Source organism: Staurois parvus, unplaced genomic scaffold, assembly GCF_062004578.1.
Source record: "Staurois parvus isolate SC_StPar_1 unplaced genomic scaffold, SC_StPar_1.0 ptg000607l, whole genome shotgun sequence".
Classification (NCBI taxonomy): Eukaryota; Metazoa; Chordata; class Amphibia; order Anura; family Ranidae; genus Staurois; species Staurois parvus.
Genome location: NW_028318403.1, coordinates 214,613 through 234,851, shown reverse-complemented (window position 1 = coordinate 234,851; position 20,239 = coordinate 214,613). Strand labels below are relative to the sequence as shown.

The 20,239-nt window shown below is 41.4% G+C and overlaps 1 protein-coding gene across 1 annotated transcript in view; it reads right to left on the bottom strand.

Annotated features, from left to right (window-relative positions):
• Nucleotides 1–19,587, bottom strand: part of HSD11B2 (hydroxysteroid 11-beta dehydrogenase 2) — a 77,089-nt gene extending 57,502 nt beyond the window's left edge. The window contains exon 1 of the mRNA XM_089692846.1: nucleotides 19,222–19,587. Within this exon, the coding sequence (XP_089548972.1) occupies nucleotides 19,222–19,498 (277 nt within the window). The 5' untranslated portion in view covers nucleotides 19,499–19,587. The remainder of the gene's footprint in view (nucleotides 1–19,221) is intronic.
• Nucleotides 19,588–20,239: the final 652 nt, after the last annotated feature.

Genomic DNA, 20,239 nt, shown 5'->3' with positions numbered 1-20,239 from the left:
ACGATGTGTCCCCTGCAGCGTCCCCGGCCATCTCCTCCGGCCGATGCCGGCATCCGGCTTCTGTGTCCTGTCCCTGTGACGTCGGGACGTACGGGCGCCGCCGCCGCCGGCGGCGGGAAATTTAAAAATTTTAAAAAATGTCTTTTTTTTTTTTCATTTTACACAGTAAAACATTGCTGTTTCAACCTATTTCACATACATATTGTCCCTAGTGCTTTGTCCTGCGCCCTGCCTGCATTTTGTGTTCTTTCTGCCTGGAAACTGAGAAATGTCCATGGCGTCCAAAAAGTGTCCCTTTAGGTCAAAAGCGGTTTAGACCAGCTAGAGAACAGCGATAGTAAATCAGAACCACTTACAGAATTGAGTGATAATGATTCGTGGGGGAAATTCGTCATCAGAAACTGAAAACGATTTTGCGACTGAGCTCGGCAATGTGCGAACTTGGCGCTCTATTTCACATTTCAGTGTTTTTGGTTTGATTATATTATTGAATTAAATTTTTTATTATTTTTATGATTATTTATTAAATTATAATTTATGATTTTGTGTTTCAAATTTTATCATACCCGGGATGTTTACTAGACTCTTGTTCGAACAGATTTCAGTGAGTTTTTCCTAAAAATTACAGCCTACAATAAAAAAAATACATATTTCCATGCAAAAAAATGGTACCGCTTTCAGCACCAAAAATCTGAAATAATCATACCGCCAGGGAGGTTAAGGTATCTTCCTTTGGTCTGGTTTGAACTTGTTCTACAGGTGAAACTCAAAAAATTAGAATATCGTGCAAAAGTTCATTTATTTCAGTAATGCAACTTAAAAGGTGAAACTAATATATGAGATAGACTCATTACATGCAAAGAAAGATAGTTCAAGTCGTGATTTTTCATCATTGTGAGGATTATGGCTTACAGCTCATGAAAACCCCAAATCCACAATCTCGGAAAATTAGAGTATTACATGCAATCAATAAAACAAGGATTGTACATAGAACAATATCGGACCTATGAAAAGTATAAGTATGCATATGTACTCAGTACTTGGTTTGGCCCCTTTTGCAGCAATTACTGCCTCAATGCGGTGTGGCATGGAAGCTATCAGCCTGTGGCACTGCTGAGGTGTTATGGAAGACCAGGATGCTTCAATAGCGGCCTTCAGCTCTTCTGCATTGTTCGGTCTCATGTCTCTCATCTTTCTCTTGGCAATGCCCCATAGATTCTCTATGGGGTTCAGGTCAGGCGAGTTTGCTGGCCAATCAAGCACAGTAATCCCACAGTCTCATATATTAGTTTCACCATTTAAGTTGCATTACTGAAATAAATGAACTTTTGCACGATATTCTAATTTTTCGAGTTTCACCTGTATATGGCTTCTTAAGTTGGGAATCCTAGATGCAATAGTCTAAACAAGGTGAGTTTTAGAGCTGCATGCCTTTTCTGCAAAGCAGCCATTCTGTTGTAGATTTCCTGATAGAATAATTCTGAGGCCAGTTTCCACCTTCTGGCTAAGTTATCATCCCCATTACATGTCAACTGGGGGACAGAGCTGTCAGCATTTAGCTCATCAGAACTACCAGAAGATGAACAGAAATGGTCTAAGCTTTATCTTTTTCACAGTCTGAGTATTTGGGGAGATCATTGTCTTTCAGACATGATGAAAGTCGTTTCATTTTGCCTCTAGAAAAGGTACAGCAGCTCCACCTAGAATTTTTACTTGAATAATGAGAACCATCAAGGCGGCCTACATGTCTCTGGGTCTTTCTTCTACTTCAGAAATTTGCACTCACTCATACCTGCTTGTGAGCAAGCTATGCCAAGGTTCCTGTGAAGAAAATCTGTAGGATGGTGATTTAGAGCACACCCATCACTTTCTTTTGTCATTCCAATTGGGAATCAGATTTGGATCTTTTGATTCACTGGGGATCTTGGTCTTTTCTGCTGCTCTTTATTTATTTAAATTTCCTGCATCATTCCCATGTGATTTGATATATTTTCCTTTCCTGATTAACACTAGTACATCCCATAAGAGGGTGGTATGAGAAAGTCCAGGATTATGGAAAATTGTAACGTTATATTTACTATAATTTTTCTTTCCTTGAGCCTTCCCATGTCAGCCATGCACCCCCACCTCTTCATTGGCACGAGTTCTTGTGATGAAATAGTTAGGATATAGGGGCTGCACTCTTTTAAGGGCTAATTTGGGGTTGTCCTTTGGGGATTAGGAGTGTGAAGGTGAAACACACCGCAGTGACTGGCTGCGATATATCCTGAAAGATCGGCAATGTGTCCTCGTTGTGATATTGCGGTGGGAACGTTTCACCATATGTTTTGGGAATGCACAAAGCTACATCCCTGTTGGGCCGTAGTAATGGCTACTATTAACGCTGTTGGTAAACTGTCTATTTCAATGGACCTGCTGATTGTGTTGTTGGGTCTCCTGGACCTTGTGGAGGCGTGTAAGCATACTAAATTGTTTGTCTTCTATTCTCTCTATTATGCTAGAAGAGAAATTTTGTTGAAATGGAAAGTGTCTACCACACCGATGATCTCGGGTCGGAAGTCGGGAATTAATGGTGCACTTCCTCTGTATAAACTTACATAAGTAAGTTTATACAGAGGCAGTGCACCATTAACCACTTGACCTCCAGAGGATTTACCCCCCTTAATGACCAGGCCTCATTTTGCTACTCGGCGCTGCACTAATTCAACTGATAATCGCGCGGTCATGCAATGCTGCACCCAAACGAAATTTACGTCCTTTTTTTCACACAAATAGAGCTTTCTTTTGGTGGTATTTGATCATCTGTGCGCTTTTTATTTTTCACGCTATAAACAAAAAAAGGCCAAAAATTTTGAAGAAAAACAATATTTTTTACTTTCAGCTATAAAAAATATAAACTATAGTAAACTCAAAGTTGGTTATAAATTTAGGCCAAAATGTATTCTGCTACGTTTTTGGTAAAACAAATCCCAATAAGTGTATATTGATTGCTTTGTGTGAAAGTTATAGTGTCTACAAACTATGGTATAGATACTGCAATGTACGACATTTTTTTGCTATAGAGCGCTGCGCTAGTTTAACGTACAATTGCGCGGTCATGCACATAAATAAAATTTACATCCTTTTTTTTCCCACAAATTGAGCTTTCTTTTGGTGGTAGTTGATTGCCTATGCGGTTTTTATTTTTTGCGCTATAAAAAAAAAGGCTGACAATTTTGAGGGAAAAAAACAATATTTTGGACTTTTTGCTATAAAACATGTCCAGTAAAAAAAAATGTAAAAATCAAATTTAGTCATAAATTTCTGCCAAAATGCATTCTGCGACATGTCTTTGCTAAAAAAAAAACCCAATACGTGTAAATTAATTGGTTTATGTGAAAGTTATAGCGTTTACAAATGGAAAGATACTGTGATTTTTAGGGTTTTTTTTATACTAATAATGGCGGCGATCAGCGACTTATGGCGGCAATCAGTGACTTATGGCGGCGATCAGCAAATTATGGCAGGACTGCGGCGGACATTCTGACATTGGGGGGTACTGACTTGGGGTCACTGACATCCCCAGTGACACCAATACAGTGATCAATGCAAAAAAAAAAAACACTGACACTGTACTAATGGCACTGGGGAGGAGGGGGTTAAGTTTATTTTTCAGGGAAAGGGTTATCTGTGTGAGGGGAGTGTTTTACTAGGGGGCGGGGGTGTGTACTGCAGGGAAAACCGCTGATCGGGAGAGAGAAACTCTTCTGTCCCGATCAGCTTGTCCTCGAGCTGTCAGGGAACTGACAGAAAGCACATCTACTGCAGCTGTGCTCTCTGTCAGGGATTGCCGCCGATCACCGGGACATAGCCGGTAAGGACCGGCTGTGACCCGGCAACTGACATCCGCGACTGTGATCGGTGGGACAGGTAGGGTGGCGGCGCGCCTCGCGTGCGCCCCCTACCTGTTTACAAAAAACACGTTTTAAAATGTGGTTTTGCCCAGCCGTGCCGCCCTGCCGCCGTATCTATACCGTGGCTGGGCGGCATGTGGTTAATTGCCGACTTCCAACCCGAGATCATCGGCGGGGTAGACAGTTTCCATTTCAACATATAAATGAGCCGTACCTGTCCAGCTAAATTTGATAGAATATGGGCTGCGTGGGTGGAGGCGCAGGGTCTTATGGTATAATACTTGGTGAATTTACTTTGCGGGTGTGTTAAGTTTGCACTATCTGCCTGTTTGCTTAATGTTTTTTAATTTGCCCTCCCCCTTACCTGTCTTTCCCTCTCCCCCTTTCCCCCTCCCCACCTCCCAACCAGAAGTCTAAACAAACCCCAAATGTACTCAAGATTCCATGCTTTACAACTATTGTGAAAAGACTTCAACCACTTAGGGAGTGCATTGTTTGTACTGACTCAGCCAGCTCATAAATTTGCATTGTGTGAAGGAGCAGTTAAACAAAACCATTATGAGGGATACAAAGCCCACATATTAAATTAAGAGATATGGATTTACAGAATATACTGTGAAAAATGTATTTGGAATGTATACACATTTTACAACAACCGCATCTCTTATATATAAACAAAAACACTGAATAATAGATATGCTTGTGCAATAGATCAGTGTATTATTCAATTCTATCAATGTAACAAAAAGTTTAAAAAATCTTATTCTACATATAGTTGATAATTATAAATGTATCTTGCTTGTGACACAGGATCTGCTTCCTGGCTAGGGCGTTGACTGAAGACAACATGATCTCTGTAGTCTCTAATGACTTGAAATACCCACGATTCTCCTGAAAGCCAGAAGCCACACTGCCTAGAATGTGTACTGCAGTCAAAGACAATTACACAATATCATAATGCTTACATGCCCTGTTGATTTATGTGAGGTGTGGATTGTAGTCAGAAATATGCTTTAAACTAGCATAGCATTTGTTCTTCTTGTGGGAGATGGGGAATCCAAAAAAGCTTGAATTTGATATTTTAATCTAGTTTCATTCTGTCCTTTTTCTGTCTCTGCTGCACCTGCCTTTGTAAATTCTCCCTGCTCGTTCTTCAACCATGATACTCCCACATCTGAACAATCTTGTAAACTAGGAAACCTGAACTGTAACCTTTAAATTCCAGTACTCCACCTGTTCTGCACCATGAAATCCTCATTAACTACAATGCAGTTCATAGTACATCCTTGCATGCTAGGCTTCCTTTAGGTAATATTTCAAGTAGGGCAACAAACTCTGTGGCTATTATAAAACAGACAATACTATTATATACTGTACACTGTGCGGTTTCAATAAACATGTCAAATATCATAGATTCCAAGGCCATCCACCTGTAATTGCGTTCAAAGAACAGATATAAAATACTGCCAGATTACACTGGCAGAAAGACCAATGAACTCAAGAACATGGTTGTAACTGCATTCCATAAACAAGTGATGATGTACTTATGCATTGGTCTGCATGTGAGATTACCAAAAACAGAACCCTGTAACTCAAAAAGCAATATTACCTAGTTTTCACTTAAATTACACTCATTAGGTTAAAATGGACATATTTATGTTTTCTATATCACATTTTAAGCAATATGTTGTGTCAGCCCAACCAATCAAATAGGATGGTCATCATTTAATACCTGCCATTTTGTCAGGTTAAAGGTATTTTCTCTAACAGCTCCATGTCAGCACACTTATGGGTAGGCCCTGCCCAGACCCTGCACTAAAAGGATAGTAACTCATAAATCTGAGTCCACCCTAAGCCTGGTATTCTAAAACTGAGGCCTCCAAAAGGCCTTCTTTTTTTTAGGAAGGTATGTCTCTCTGGCACCTTACCATGAAAATGGCCTTTTTGGTGGCAGTTACATTGGCCAGAAGAGTCTCTGAGATTACAGCGCTTGGGTTTAAAGAGCACTTCAGATCCTTCCTGGCATACAGGATTGGAACTGTTCCCTATGTTGGGAATCACCCTTAAAGTTGCTTCCAAGTTTCACATGAAGAAGCCAATAGTTTCACCTATGTTTCTAATTGGAGGCAGTCAGGAAATTAGCCATTGAGGTGCTGGCATAACTCTAATGTTGATGCTATGGCTGACATCAGATCATCTCTTCTTCATCCCAGCAGGGACAAATAAAGGCTCTAGAGCTTCAAGCAGAGACATAGCCTCTTATATGGTGAAGACCACAGTGTTAGACTACAGGTTCAAGGGGTTGGCAGTGCTGGAGGGAGTAATGGTACACTCCACCAGGAGTTACTAGGCATCTTAGGCAGCAGCATGTCGAGACTCACCTGAAACAATCTGCATGCAGCTACATGATGTTCTATCCATACCTTCATTTCATACCATTGTGTGGAACCAGCAGCGTTAACTACCGCAGATTTTTGGCAAAAGATTATCACGTCTGCCTCTATCCGTTAATAAAACTTTTCAGCATTCCCTCCCTGTGTGGCCAGTTATTTCCCATGTGTGTGCTGACATGGACCCATCTAGGAAAACAGAAAGTTGTTCCTTATACCTATGGCACTTTTCCTTTCCCAACAAGCAGCCAAACCTTCCCATTCTGTTACAGGGAATTAGTTACATAACACCAGGCTTTGGGTAGACTAAAATGTACGAGTTAGGATGCTGCTAGTGTTGGGAGTGGGCAAGTGCTATCTATATGTGTGTTGTCATTGAGCTCATCAGGAAAGGAAAATTGAGGTAAGTATGAAGAGCAATTTTTTGTTTGCTGTCCTATAGGAGGGAACCTTGGAAAAGCCCATGTGAATAACATAAACTGATCTGGTGTTGGAAACTTTTTTGCTTCTGCTTTCATCTCATGTTTAATTACTTTAAGTAAAACATAAGAGAACACTGACTGGATGAGATGGAGTGTGTTCGGTTATCAGTGGGGCAGCTGTCTGGCAAGGGACCTGGAAGCTAGCAACAGTCACTGTAGTGGAGATGCCTACTACAGTGATTTCCAGCTGTCACGTGGATCCCACAGGTATGGTACATCCATACTTACATTGGTCCAAGCTGAACTATGTAATAATTGCCATACCAAAACTTCAAATGTAAAACTCCAAATAGCATCTAAGATTTGAAAACCCCTGCTTAAGTTAGTAATAAGTATTTTACATTTTGCTGATCACATTCACATACATATAAGTAGCTTTCAAATGACCTTTTAAAAGCACACTGCCTACTCTAAAGAAACACAGAAATGCTCAGAGCAGGCATCATGCATAAACTTCTAGAGATTTGATTTAACAGCCAAACCTCTCGCTCTCCCTAGATTTCCAGTGGGGCACATAAAAGTTCTTGGCCAGCTAAGCAGGAGTGTACAAACCCAAATCTACTGAGCCTTCTGGTTTTATAGCATGTCTTATTTCTATTTTATTTCTATTTTCCTTTTCAGCATGTGTTACAAAAAAAGGTCTTAATTCTCTTGAGAGATAACAGTTATGTAAGAGTTATGAAGCTGATGTTGGAACATTGCCCCTACTATTCAAAGCCAGGCAGCTAAAGATTTCATCTGTTGTAGTGGCTAAACATAGCTCACCAGGGTCTCATAAAGATACAGAGAGCTGCGATGAAACATAGGAATGGTGAAAGGGTTAAGTCATTTTAGAATGTATTTTTACAGTGTCATTGTAAGAAATATTGGCCAAAGTATCAGTATGTAATTAAAGAACTTTTGGAAGAACACATTTTAACAGGGTTTTAACAGGGCCATACAGTGAATTGCTTAGTGAGTTTCTGAGATCATCTACGCTTAGGTTCATGGCATTTACCATGTTTGCAGCAAGTCATGCTTAGTTTAGACAATTCCCATAATACCATTTTATTGTGTAAAAAATAACACACTAAGAGTAGCAATAGATTATGTATCAAAACCCCCTATAGTTGCTTTCTTCCAATTTCTTCAAATTGCTAGCTGTGTAGGGTGTCCTACCTCATGGCATATACTTTATTGCATATACAAGCTTCTTCATGCAACTCTATTATAAGAAAATAAAGTGGGCTACCATTGCTGACCTCTCCTAAACTTGCGGTGTTTAGGAAACATTCACACTGGAAGCCGTCGGTGACGTTACCGGCACATGCGCACTGCCCTCTGAATTGATAGCTCACAGAGTATGCATTAATTAAGGGTGCTGTACTGTGGTCATGACTCCCACGCACATGTGCATTCAAATGGCTGGAACCCGTGAGCCCGGTAGGAAGACCAGGTGAAGATAGAAGTGCTGACAGCAGCAACGTTGTACCGCTGGATGGCTAGCACTTTATGGCTTAACCCCCCCCCCATGCTGAACCTCCCTGCCCTTTAAGGGGTTTCTGACGCCAGGAGGTGGGTCTGGGCTTAGGGTCATGTGACTACCGTGATTGACTGTCATGGCAGTCACATGATCAGAAAGGTCCCGATCGCAAGGAGAAATTGGGACCTTTCCGTGCAAGGCACACGCTTTCAGCACATGTTTGTTTACAAATGGTATGCAAATATGCGGCCGCTCAGTGTCACCAAGAGGCTGTATATTTGTGTACCGTCAGCGTGAAGTGGTTTAAATTGCAGAAAGTTTTCACCTTAATGCATTCTATGCATGAAGGTAAAAATCCTTTGGGGTGCAGCTTCATCCTCAGCCCCTTATACTTACCAGAGCCCAATCTTGACCCAGCAATGGCCATTCACAGGAGCATGGCTCAGGAGGGAGCTCGAGCGCCCTCATAGCAAGAAGCTTGTTATTAGGAGCACTCAGTCGGGGGAGAAGCCAAGACCACTGGCGGGTGACCCAAAAAGAAGATGATCCGGGTTGCTCTGTGCAAAACCATTCTTTTTAAACAAAACAAAAAAAAAACAACCTTTAGAATTACTTTGAACCATCATTTTTTTTCTTAAAGGAGTTTACTACTACATTAATGTCTTCTAAGTCACTGACCTGGAATAGGCATAGAGAAAAGGAATTCTGACACTCATCCTTGTTTGAGACTGGGTGACAAAAAAAAAGTCAGACAGCCATATAGCTAGCATTTTCAAGGAGGGCAGATCCCATATTTTTTGTCATGATGGAGTCACTTTAAATAATAAATAATAAATTGAAACACTGTTGGGCAGGGGGAAGCTACTCACAGCAACTTATCAGGTTTCAGTTTTTACATAAGTTCTAATTGTTTGCCATGTTTTGCTGCACTTTGTACAAAGTGATTGCACTGCCTTATTAAATAAACCTGATAATGAGTCACTGATGGCAGATAATCTACTGACAAATGTGGGTGACAGCACAATGCAACAGGTTCACCGTAATGCCCACTCCTCCTCCTGTATGTACAGTGTTCACTTTACCTTCACTCCCCCAACTCCAACCGATTTGTACACTGCAAGGAAAGAAGACAAATATCCAGTACTTCCAGGTAGGAGGATCACATAACTCCCTCCCCTTTCTCTAATGTGATAGTGCTGGTGCTTAATGATTGGCTGCCACAAGAGACATGGAGCTTTCACAGTACTCTCTTTCCTTCTCTTCACACCTGAGCGGACTGGAGTAGAAGGCAGAATCGTACTATTCTGTCTGCGATTCCAGAATTGCAGTAAAACGTGACGCAAATTCAGTGCCATTATTTCTTAGTGGCACCCCAAATGTGGTGCAATTTTGCCACGATTGTTGTGTAACAAAACGCACAAAAATTGTGGCAAAATACACAGCACCAAACATGCTTGGTTCAGTGCCAAAATTTGGTGCATGAGCTTCTCTGGCATGTTATTGCAGTGGAGAGATGCCCATTCAAAATGAATGGTGCTACTCCAACAATGCAAAAAAAAAGTGGAGCTGCAGGTGCTGCTCAGGTGTGAACGGAGCTTAATGTCCGGCATTGAATGGTGAGAAAAGGAAAGGTGAGCTTTAGATGCTGGAGTGGTCAATTTTAAAGAAAATCTGATCCTTTCTGCAAAGCATCAGATTTTAGCCATGAGCATTTAAAGGCTTAGAGCTCTGCTGCAGTACAACATTTTTCTATCTGATGATATGGGTCTGGGGTTCATAGTTCTACTATACAACTTTAGAGCAACATTATTTATTCCTTCCCCCTATGTTCTCTTCAATCAACAGCAATATAGCCATTCTGTACCTAAGATTGCCCTTTGCTCCCTGCAAAATGGCCTTTTTACTATATGATGCTGTTGGCCTGATGAAAAATATGAACAAAGAATACTGGCTTAGTGGTAAACTTACCATTTCACGAAAAAATGTGAGTCGATACGCCTTTGTCAGCCTAATAAAATTCATTATCACAGTAGTAATTGGTCTCTTTCCAAACTGACGCTAGTAGGGACATTAGATTGGAGCACAAGGGTTGATGTGAACAAGAATGTGGGCAGCACAGTGGCTAAGTGGTTAGAACTAGGGTTGGTGGCAGAGGCGGACTGACAACTCATGAGGCCCCTGGGCAATAGGCGATCATGGGGCCCCTGTGTCCTTGCCCACACTCAAACCACACCCAAAAAAGCCTATGAAAGGTACCAGGGGCATCTCATGGGGCCCCCTACTGACCCCGGGCCCTCGGACAGTGCCCAAGTTCCCAAATGGTCAGTCCGCCCCTGGTTGGTGGTTTGAATCCCAACCATGGCACTACCTGCCTGGAGTTTGCATGTTGTCTGTGTGGGTTTCCTCCCACTCTCCAAAGACATGCTGGTAGAATTGATAGCACTATATAAGTACCTGTAATAAATAAATGTGCTGTGTAATATGATGGTTCTATATAAATACACATGATATATGGTCTTCCATCTAGGATAGGCTTTCTCAATGTTTTTCACACAGTGGAACCCTTGAACTATCTTTTAGGTCCTAGGAAACCCCTGCTGATAATTAATATATCTAGAGTTCACCTAACATTACCATGAATTGTAAGTTGTGAATATAGGGTTACATACAAGGATAAGGATGTGGCGTACTTAGGAACACTGAAACAAATAACAAAGAAAAGAAATGCAGAACATGAAAATGGTGCTGCTCCTCCACATTGATGGTCAGTGAAAACATGCCCTCTTACATTGGTGATCAGTAAAGTGCCTCTTTATATTGGTGGTCAGAGAAGTGCAACGTTGAATTGGTGGTCCACAGAGAATGTCATTTTTAGATTGGTGGTCAGTGGAGAAGGTCCCTATTACACTGTTGGTCAGTGGGAAGAATGCCCCTTACATTGGTGATCAGTGTGGTGCCCCTTATATTGTTGGTCAATGAAGTGCTATGTTGAATCGGTGGTCCACAGAGATTTACCACCTTTGGATTGGTGGTCAGTAGAAAAGGTCTCCATTACACTGGTGGTCATTGAGAAGAATGTCCCTTACATTGGTAGTTCATGGGAAGTGAACAGAGAAGAGAGACCAATGCGAAGGCATATAGTGTAGTATGTTTAAAAACAAAAGGTATTTTGAAAATAAAATAATGAATGTATTACACTCACAAAACTAACAGAAGGCAAGGCTCAAAATCGCTGAGGCAGAAGGACCACACAAGTGTAGCTGGAATTGATGATGTTCAGGAGACCTCGCAGAGAAGGAGCAGGATGTGTAATCTGCAAGAGCTGGAACTACCAATATGTGTCTTGGGCACCATTTGCCGCCATTTGTATCTACCTTATTTTATTTGGTATTTGAGATGTGTGTTCTGGGGTGTTTTACTTATGTACATAGTAAGTGAGAATGCCAGACTTGCACCTGATGTTAAGCCAATAGAAAGTAATAGATTTTCAGGATTTACATTGGGCACAATGTATTGAATAGTTTTTCTATTTCTAGAAATAGCATTATATACAGTCAGGTCCATAAATATTGGGACATCGACACAATTCTAACATTTTTGGCTCTATACGCCACCACAATGGATTTGAAATGAAACAAACAAGATGTGCTTTAACTGCAGACTGTCAGCTCTAATTTGAGGGTATTTACATCCAAATCAGGTGAACGGTGTAGGAATTAAAACAGTTTGCATATGTACCTCCCACTTGTTAAGGGACCAAAAGTAATGGGACAATTGGCTTCTCAGCTGTTCCATGGCCAGGTGTGTGTTATTCCCTCATTATCCCAATTACAATGTGCAGATAAAAGGTTCAGAGTTCATTTCAAGTGTGCTATTTGCATTTGGAATCTGTTGCTGTCAACTCTCAAGATGAGATCCAAAGAGCTGTTACTATCAGTGAAGCAAGCCATCATTAGGCTGAAAAAACAAAACAAACCCATCAGAGAGATAGCAAAAACATTAGGCGTTGCCAAAACAACTGTTTAGAACATTCTTAAAAAGAAGGAACGCACAGGTGAGCTCAGCAACACCAAAAGACCCGGAAGACCACGGAAAACAACTGTGGTGGATGAGCGAAGAATTCTTTCCCTGGTGAAGAAAACACCCTTCACAACAGTTGGTCAGATCAAGAACACTCTCCAGGAGGTAGGTGTATGTGTGTCAAAGTCAACAATCAACAGAAGACTTCACCAGAGTGAATACAGAGGGTTCACCACAAGATGTAAACCATTGGTGAGCCTCAAAAACAGGAAGGCCAGATTAGAGTTTGCCAAACGACATCTAAAAAAGCCTTCACAGTTCTGGAACAACATCCTATGGACAGATGAGACCAAGATCAACTTGTACCAGAGTGATGGGAAGAGAAGAGTATGGAGAAGGAAAGGAACTGCTCATGATCCTAAGCATACCACCTCATCAGTGAAGCATGGTGGTGGTAGTGTCATGGCGTGGGCATGTATGGCTGCCAATGGAACTGGTTCTCTTGTATTTATTGATGATGTGACTGCTGACAAAAGCAGCAGGATGAATTCTGAAGTGTTTCGGGAATATTATCTGCTCATATTCAGCCAAATGCTTCAGAACTCATTGGACGCCGCTTCACAGTGCAGATAGACAATGACCCAAAGTATACTGCAAAAGCAACCAAAGAGTTTTTAAGGGAAAGAAGTGGAATGTTATGCAATGGCCAAGTCAATCACCTGACCTGAATCCGATTGAGCATGCATTTCACTTGCTGAAGACAAAACTGAAGGGAAAATGCCCCAAGAACAAGCAGGAACTGAAGACAGTTGCAGTAGAGGCCTGGCAGAGCATCACCAGGGATGAAACCCAGCGTCTGGTGATGTCTATGCGTTCCAGACTTCATGCTGTAATTGACTGCAAAGGATTTGCAACCAAGTATTAAAAAGTGAAAGTTTGATTTATGATTACTATTCTGTCCCATTACTTTTGGTCCCTCAACAAGTGGGAGGCACATATGCAAACTGTTGTAATTCCTATACCATTCACCTGATTTGGATGTAAATACCCTCAAATTAAAGCTGACAGTCTGCAGTTAAAGCGCATCTTGTTCATTTCATTTCAAATCCATTGTGGTGGTGTATAGAGCCAAAAATGTTAGAATTGTGTCGATGTCCCAATATTTATGGACCTGACTGTATATATATATATATATATATATATATATATATATATACACACACACACACACACTTTGAAAATACATCAGATCTCAATGGGGAAAAATATCATGCTGGATATCTATACTGATATGGACTGGGTAATGTGTTAGGAACGTAAAGATGCCCCATCGTTTGATGGAAATTAACATTATCAACCTACAGAGGAATGAATTCAGACACCCCAAAAATTAAAGTGAAAAAATTATGCAGCAGGCTAGTCTATTTAGCTGAAATTTCACTGCAGCAACTCAAAATGGTACTCAGTAGTTTGTATGGCCCCCACATGCTTGTATGCATACCTGACAGGAGGAACCCAGGACCCACTGCACCAGTGCAGGATCTGACAATGAGTCCAATGATTTAATCCTCATACCTAATGGCAGTCAGGGTGCTATTATCTAGCCTGTAGAGGTCTGTGCGTCCCTCCATGGATATGCCTCCCCAGAGCATTAATGGCAAACCACCAAAACAGTCATGCTGAACAATGTTACAGGCAGCATAACGTTCTTCATGGCTTCTGCAGACCCTTTCACGTCTGTCACATGTGCTCAGGGTGAACCTGATCTCATCTAGGGTGGCACAGTGGCTAAATGGTTAGCACTTCTGCCTGGCAGTACTAGGGTAGCTGGTTCAAATCCCAGCCACGGCTCCACCTGCCTGGAGTCTGCATGTTCTCCCTGTGCCTGCGTGGGTTTCCTCCAGGTACTCTGGTTTCCCACACTCCAAAGACATGCTGGTAGGTTCATTGGATCCTGTCTAAATTGCCACTAGTATATGTATGAATGTAAGTTAGGGACCTTAGATTGTATGCCCCTTGAGGGTTAGGGAATGATGTGAATGTACAATATATATATATATGTAAAGCGCTGTGTAAATTGATGGTGCTATATAAGTACCTGAAATAAATAAATAATAAATCTATGAAAAGCACAGGGTGTCAGTGGTGCACCTGTCAATTGTGGTGTCCAATGGCAAATGCTGATCGAGCTCTATGGTAGTGAGCACAGGGCCCACTAGAGGATGTGGGGCCCTCAGGCTACCCTCATGAAGTCTGTTTCCGATTGGTTAGATACATTCACACAAGTGGTCTGCTGGAGGTCATTTTGTAAGGATCTGTTAATGCTTATCCTATTCCTCCTGGCACAAAGGAGCATATACCGGTCCTGCTGATGGGTTAAGGACCTTCTACAGCTCTGTCCTAGAGTAACTGCCTGTCTCCTGGAATCTCCTTCATGCTCTTGACATTGTGCTAGGAGACACAGCAAACCTTTTGGCAATGACATGTATTGATGTGCCATCCTGGAGGAGTTGGACTGCCTGTACAAACTTTGTAGAGTCCAAGTCTCTCCTCATGCTACCGGTAGTGACACTGACCCTAGCCAAATGCAAAACTAGTGAAAAACAGTCAGAAAAGATGAGTAAGGAAAAAAATGTCAGCCTCCACCTGTAAAACCATTCCTGTTTTGGGGATTGTCTCATTGTTGCCCATCTACTGCACCTGCTGTTAATTTCATTAACACCAAAGCAGCTGAAACTACTAACAACCCCCTCTGCCACTTAACTGATCTATCTATCTATCTATCTATCTATCTATCTATCTATATATATATATATATATACTTATATATATCTCACAGAAGTGAGTACACCCCTCACATTTTTGTAAATATTTTATTCTATCATTTCATGTGACAACACTGAAGAAATGAAATTACACTTTGCTACAATGTGACGTAGTGAGAGTACAGCTTGTATAACAGTGTAAATTTGCTGTCCCCTCAAAATAACTCAACACACAGCCATTAATATCTAAACCTCTGGCAACAAAAGTGAGTACACCCCTAAGTGAAAATGTCCATAATTTTTTTTTCTTCTTGATGAGGCCAATAAAGTAGAGGGGGAAAACAAAGAAAAAAAAAAAAAAGTATAAATTAAGATAACAGCACCCCGGGCATTATCCACAGCAGATCAGCTTTCATTAAACTTTCTAGCCTAAAACGATGGCTAGTTAGTACCTAATTGTTATGACTTAGAGGAAATCTTTTAAATAATCCAATATTTGTACCTAATGACTTTGCAGTACGGATTACTTAGGGGTCTGTCCTAACTGGAAGAATGTGATCCTAAACACATGACTTACTCGGTCAAGCTTTTTCATGTGACAAGAGTTGACCAAGTATATAGCAGTCATACAGTCAAAAGTCTATCAGGCTGGTCTATCATGGAGGTTTAAGCAGAAATAGAAAACTTGCAGCCACAAACAAACAAAACAAACAAAAAAAAAGTCTGAAGAATGACTGTTTTATCTGTGGCATTGGTAGTCCAGCACTAACCTATTATAGTAAATATAAGGGATGTAAAGTAAAGTGACATTGGTCCATTTTGTAATGTCTGTGATTGACAAAGAGGCACTGTAAGGACCAGTGTTGACCGGCTTTGGACTTGTGTCGGTGGCATCAGATTGAGACACTTTTGACATCATTCAGAATTCACTGACAGGTGCATTTGACCTCCTTCTGATCTTCATTTGAACTCCCTTAAATTAGAATTATAAAGGAGATCTGCTTCAAGCAAACAAAAGCTTGTTGATTTAGTCCTTAAGGCTGGCCATACACACAGTAAATCCATGAGGAACTGGACATAATTCTATGTTTGGTGGCCCTGTTGGCACCCTCCTGCTCGACAATCAAAAATAGAAGGAATTAGGCAAAAAAATTAGTAAAAATAGTAATATTCTTTCTACCAGTAAACTTGACACGGCAGAATTTCATACCACTTTCATCTCCATCTGTGCCAGAAATGTACACTTAATAACCTGTTACATCAATGTACACTCACCAGCCATTTTATTAGGTACACCTTGCTAATACCGGGTTGAACCCCCTATTGCCTTCAGAACTGCCTTGATTCTTTGTGGCATGGATTCAACAAGGTGTTGGAAACTTTCCTCAGAGATTTTGATCCATATTGACAAGAGTTACTGTTGCCTTTCTATCACCTCGAACCAGTTTGCCCATTCTTCTCTGACATCAACAAAGCATTTGTGTCCACACAACTGCCGCTCACTGGATATTTTCTCTTTTTTGGGCCATTCTCTGTAAACTCTAGAGATGGTTATTATTATTATACAGGATTTATATAGGACCAACAGTTTGCTCAGAGCTTTACAATATAAGTTGTGTGTGAAAACCCCAGTAGATTGGCCCATCGGACACCAACAACCATGCCACATTCAAAGTCACAAAGTTTTTTTCTTCCCCATTCTGATGCTCAGTTTGAACTTCAGCAAGTCCTCTTCACCACATCTAGATGCCTAAATGCATTGAGTTGCTGCATGTGACTGGCTGATTGGCAATTTGTGTTACCAACCAATTGAACAAGAGTACCTAATAAAGTGGCCGGTGGGTTTATGTTACATAAGCTGCTACAAGTTGTCCAAGCTGCCTATAGACACATGAATGGCAAAATCTAACTACCCTCAGGTGCCTGTGTCTTTGGCTAGGTCTCTAAACACAAACTGTGTGGTGGCTTATCTGGTAAAAATAATTATCATCAGACAAGGTTTTTCCAACTTGTCTGCTCTTAAAATCCAAAAATAATGGCCAGTGGCATCTACAGGTAGCTCAGACAGATTCCTGTCCAGCAGAAATTGGCCAGTTCTGAAGTTGTCCATCATCTGGGGCACACTTATCCTATAGGCCACAGCTAAGACCAGTGTGCTCATGGCAATTGATCAGAACTCCTTTCACTAATTTTTTTACAGTAAACTGGAAATGTTTGGTTGCTGTGTGTAGCGGTTTTATATATTTAATTGCCCAGTGAACTTAAAAAACTTGTAGTTGATATATATTTGAACAGCCTTTCTCCACCTTTCAACACAGAGGATCCCTTGAAATTACTTTCTGGTCTCAGGGAACCCCTGCTAAAAATGACTATATGTACAACTCATATTGACCATTGTCATCTACACTGCTGACCCCCTGTACACTACCCTACTGACTCTTGTATACTGTCCAGCCCAAGGGCGGACTGACAACTCATGGGGCCCCCGGGCAATAGGGGATCATGGGGCCCCTGTGTCCTTGCCCAAACTCAAAAAAGCCTATGAAAAAGGTACCAGGGGCATCTCATGTGGCCCCCTACTGACCCTGGGCCCTCGGGCAGTTTCCGAGTTTCCAAATGGTCAGTCCGCCCCTGCTCATGATACATTAGTGTGATGGTCAGTGGGAAGAATGCTCCTCATACTTGTAGTCGTTGGGAAGAATTACCCCTTTATAGATTGCTGAAAAGATCAATGGTGTCAGAGAGGCAGAAATTGCTCATTGCACAAGGAACCCCTCTGGAGTTCCATGGAACTGTGGTTGAGAAACCTTGTATTAGAGGTAGGCAGTAATAGTCAAGATACTTCCCTTGGCAAATGCTGATATCTCATGATCTGGACAGCTACATTCACCCAAAATGTGACCACTTATGATATAGTCTGACTGTATAATCTTCTTAGGCTCATTTACATCAGATGCAGTCAAACAAGTTTTTAAATACAGTACAAATGCATATGAAAGCAAAATGAATATATTTCAATGAGCCTAGTTTACACCATTGTGGGGATGTCATGTCTGGTTAAAAAGTACAGCATGCTGAATTTTTTCACACGTAAATGCATTACAACAGACATTATTAACACACTGCAAATGCACCAATAAAAAAATAAATGGCAAAAAATGGACTGCAAACTCAAAACGTAACGCACATGCGGAACCTCACACTGAGCTGCTGTTTTACTCCCCCCCCCCTTCTGACCACCCACCTGCAACCAGCTACTACACACTTCTACGCATGCCACAGCTGTAATGGTGATACTTTTCTTCATGGCTGCCTCAAAAATCATTCCCCATGTTGCGTTCAGTGGGTAGAATCGCTGTCAAGCGCAACCCAATCAACTTTCCCTATTCGTCGTCTATCAAGCAGAGCACTGGAATCACTTGGCTGTCACGCCCCTTGTAGTACTTTCTTTTGATTGGCTGAAGAATATATACAAAGCCATGTGCAGTGTGTTCATTGATTACAAACGTTCTAATGTACTGTGCATACATTGGGTTTCATGTACATTACAGTAACATGACATTTTTTTAAATAGCAGGTTTAAATACTACAACCATGCAGGGTATGGGCTATATGGATGCAGACACCTGAATCCTAAATTATCACCTTATGATCAGGATAGAGAATGCAAACTTAGTACAGTTGAGTTAAACCATTTTTCATGTGTAAAAACAGCAGTGCAGACTTTTCTCTCTTCTTCTGCCTAAAGCTCACCACACAAGTTCCAAACTGATTGCACAATCACTTTTAGATCTACCAACAATCTCTAGCTTGAACATAGGAATAGGAAATAAAGCAAACTGTTGCCAACATCCCCATGCCAACTGTATACTTTGTAGTTCCATGGGACTTTTTAGGCAACCAATCCGATTCAGATTCAGAATGCTTTATTCATCCCACAGGGAAATTAATAAATCATGCAAGTATATCATCAAACATAATATATACCATAAAACATAAAAAAAGGTATTATGCTTTAGGATATACTGTTGCCCATGGAATTACAAAGTATACGAATCTACCAACAAATATGTAGTGCAAGGGGCCTGCCTGATTGGATAGTATAGGTAGGTGCTCATGTTACAAAGTTTTGGTAATCTATAGTTGATTGTAGAGAGATTGTAATTTGTATTGCAAGCCTAATAAATGAAGTGTGTGGAGAGCACTTACCTGTGATCAGCACGGCTTTCCCAGCCACGGGGAGCATTTTCCTGGGGGACACGATGCTCAGAACATACCAGCATGCCGAACTGAGCAGAAGCATTCCTAGCAGGATGGGGAGGTACAGGTGACAGAACCACTCAAAGAGCACCAGCAGGAAGAAGTATACTAGCAGAGCTGGGGTCAGGACCATGTCAGAATGGGAAAATTTGAAAAAAACCAGGAGGGAGAAGAAGAGCCAGACAGAGCCATAAGCCACCAGGGAGGGTGATGTGGACAGCTCCATAGCAGGCAGGCGATGGGCACTGAGCAGAGATGGGCAGAGCAATGAGTATAGGGAACAGAAGTTGTGCACAAAGTCCAAGGAGTGTACAGTACACACACACACACACAAAATCACACATACAACACTAGCAGGCTATTTATAAAAGAGCAGACAGTACAGAAGGGAGGGAGTGGCCACTTGTAATCTGTACTCCAATGATTTCATGTTCATAGGAGTTCACCAGGCTCTTTCTTTCCTCTATTGCACACACAAACTTCTCGGACGGGGTTGTTAGAGGCGGGCTGGATTATTGGAGCTCCTGTCCAGGCGATTTCTGTTCATTCCTGCCAGCAGGCTGACAACCAGAACGCAGAAGTGCAGCTGCCACTGATAACAAGCACTACGATTACAAGGACAGCAGGAAAGATTTGGTTACCTATATGATGATCCTAGGAGATCCTGCCTGGTACTCTCTCCTCCTCCCTTTACAAGTGATAAACTCTGGGGAAATAAATGAGTAGATGACTTCAGGAACTCAATATGTACCGTCTGGAGGAAAGAAGGGAAAAGGAAGACATGAGTGAAACCTTTAAATACATGAAGGGGGAGAATAGGGTGCAGGAGGGCAGCATTTTCAGTATGAAGCCAAGATCAAGAACACGGGGACATGACCTCAAACTAACTGGAGGAAAGTTTAAAACTAATCTTAGAAAGTATTATTTTACTGAAAGGGTGTTTGATGCTTGGAATAGACTTCCAGCA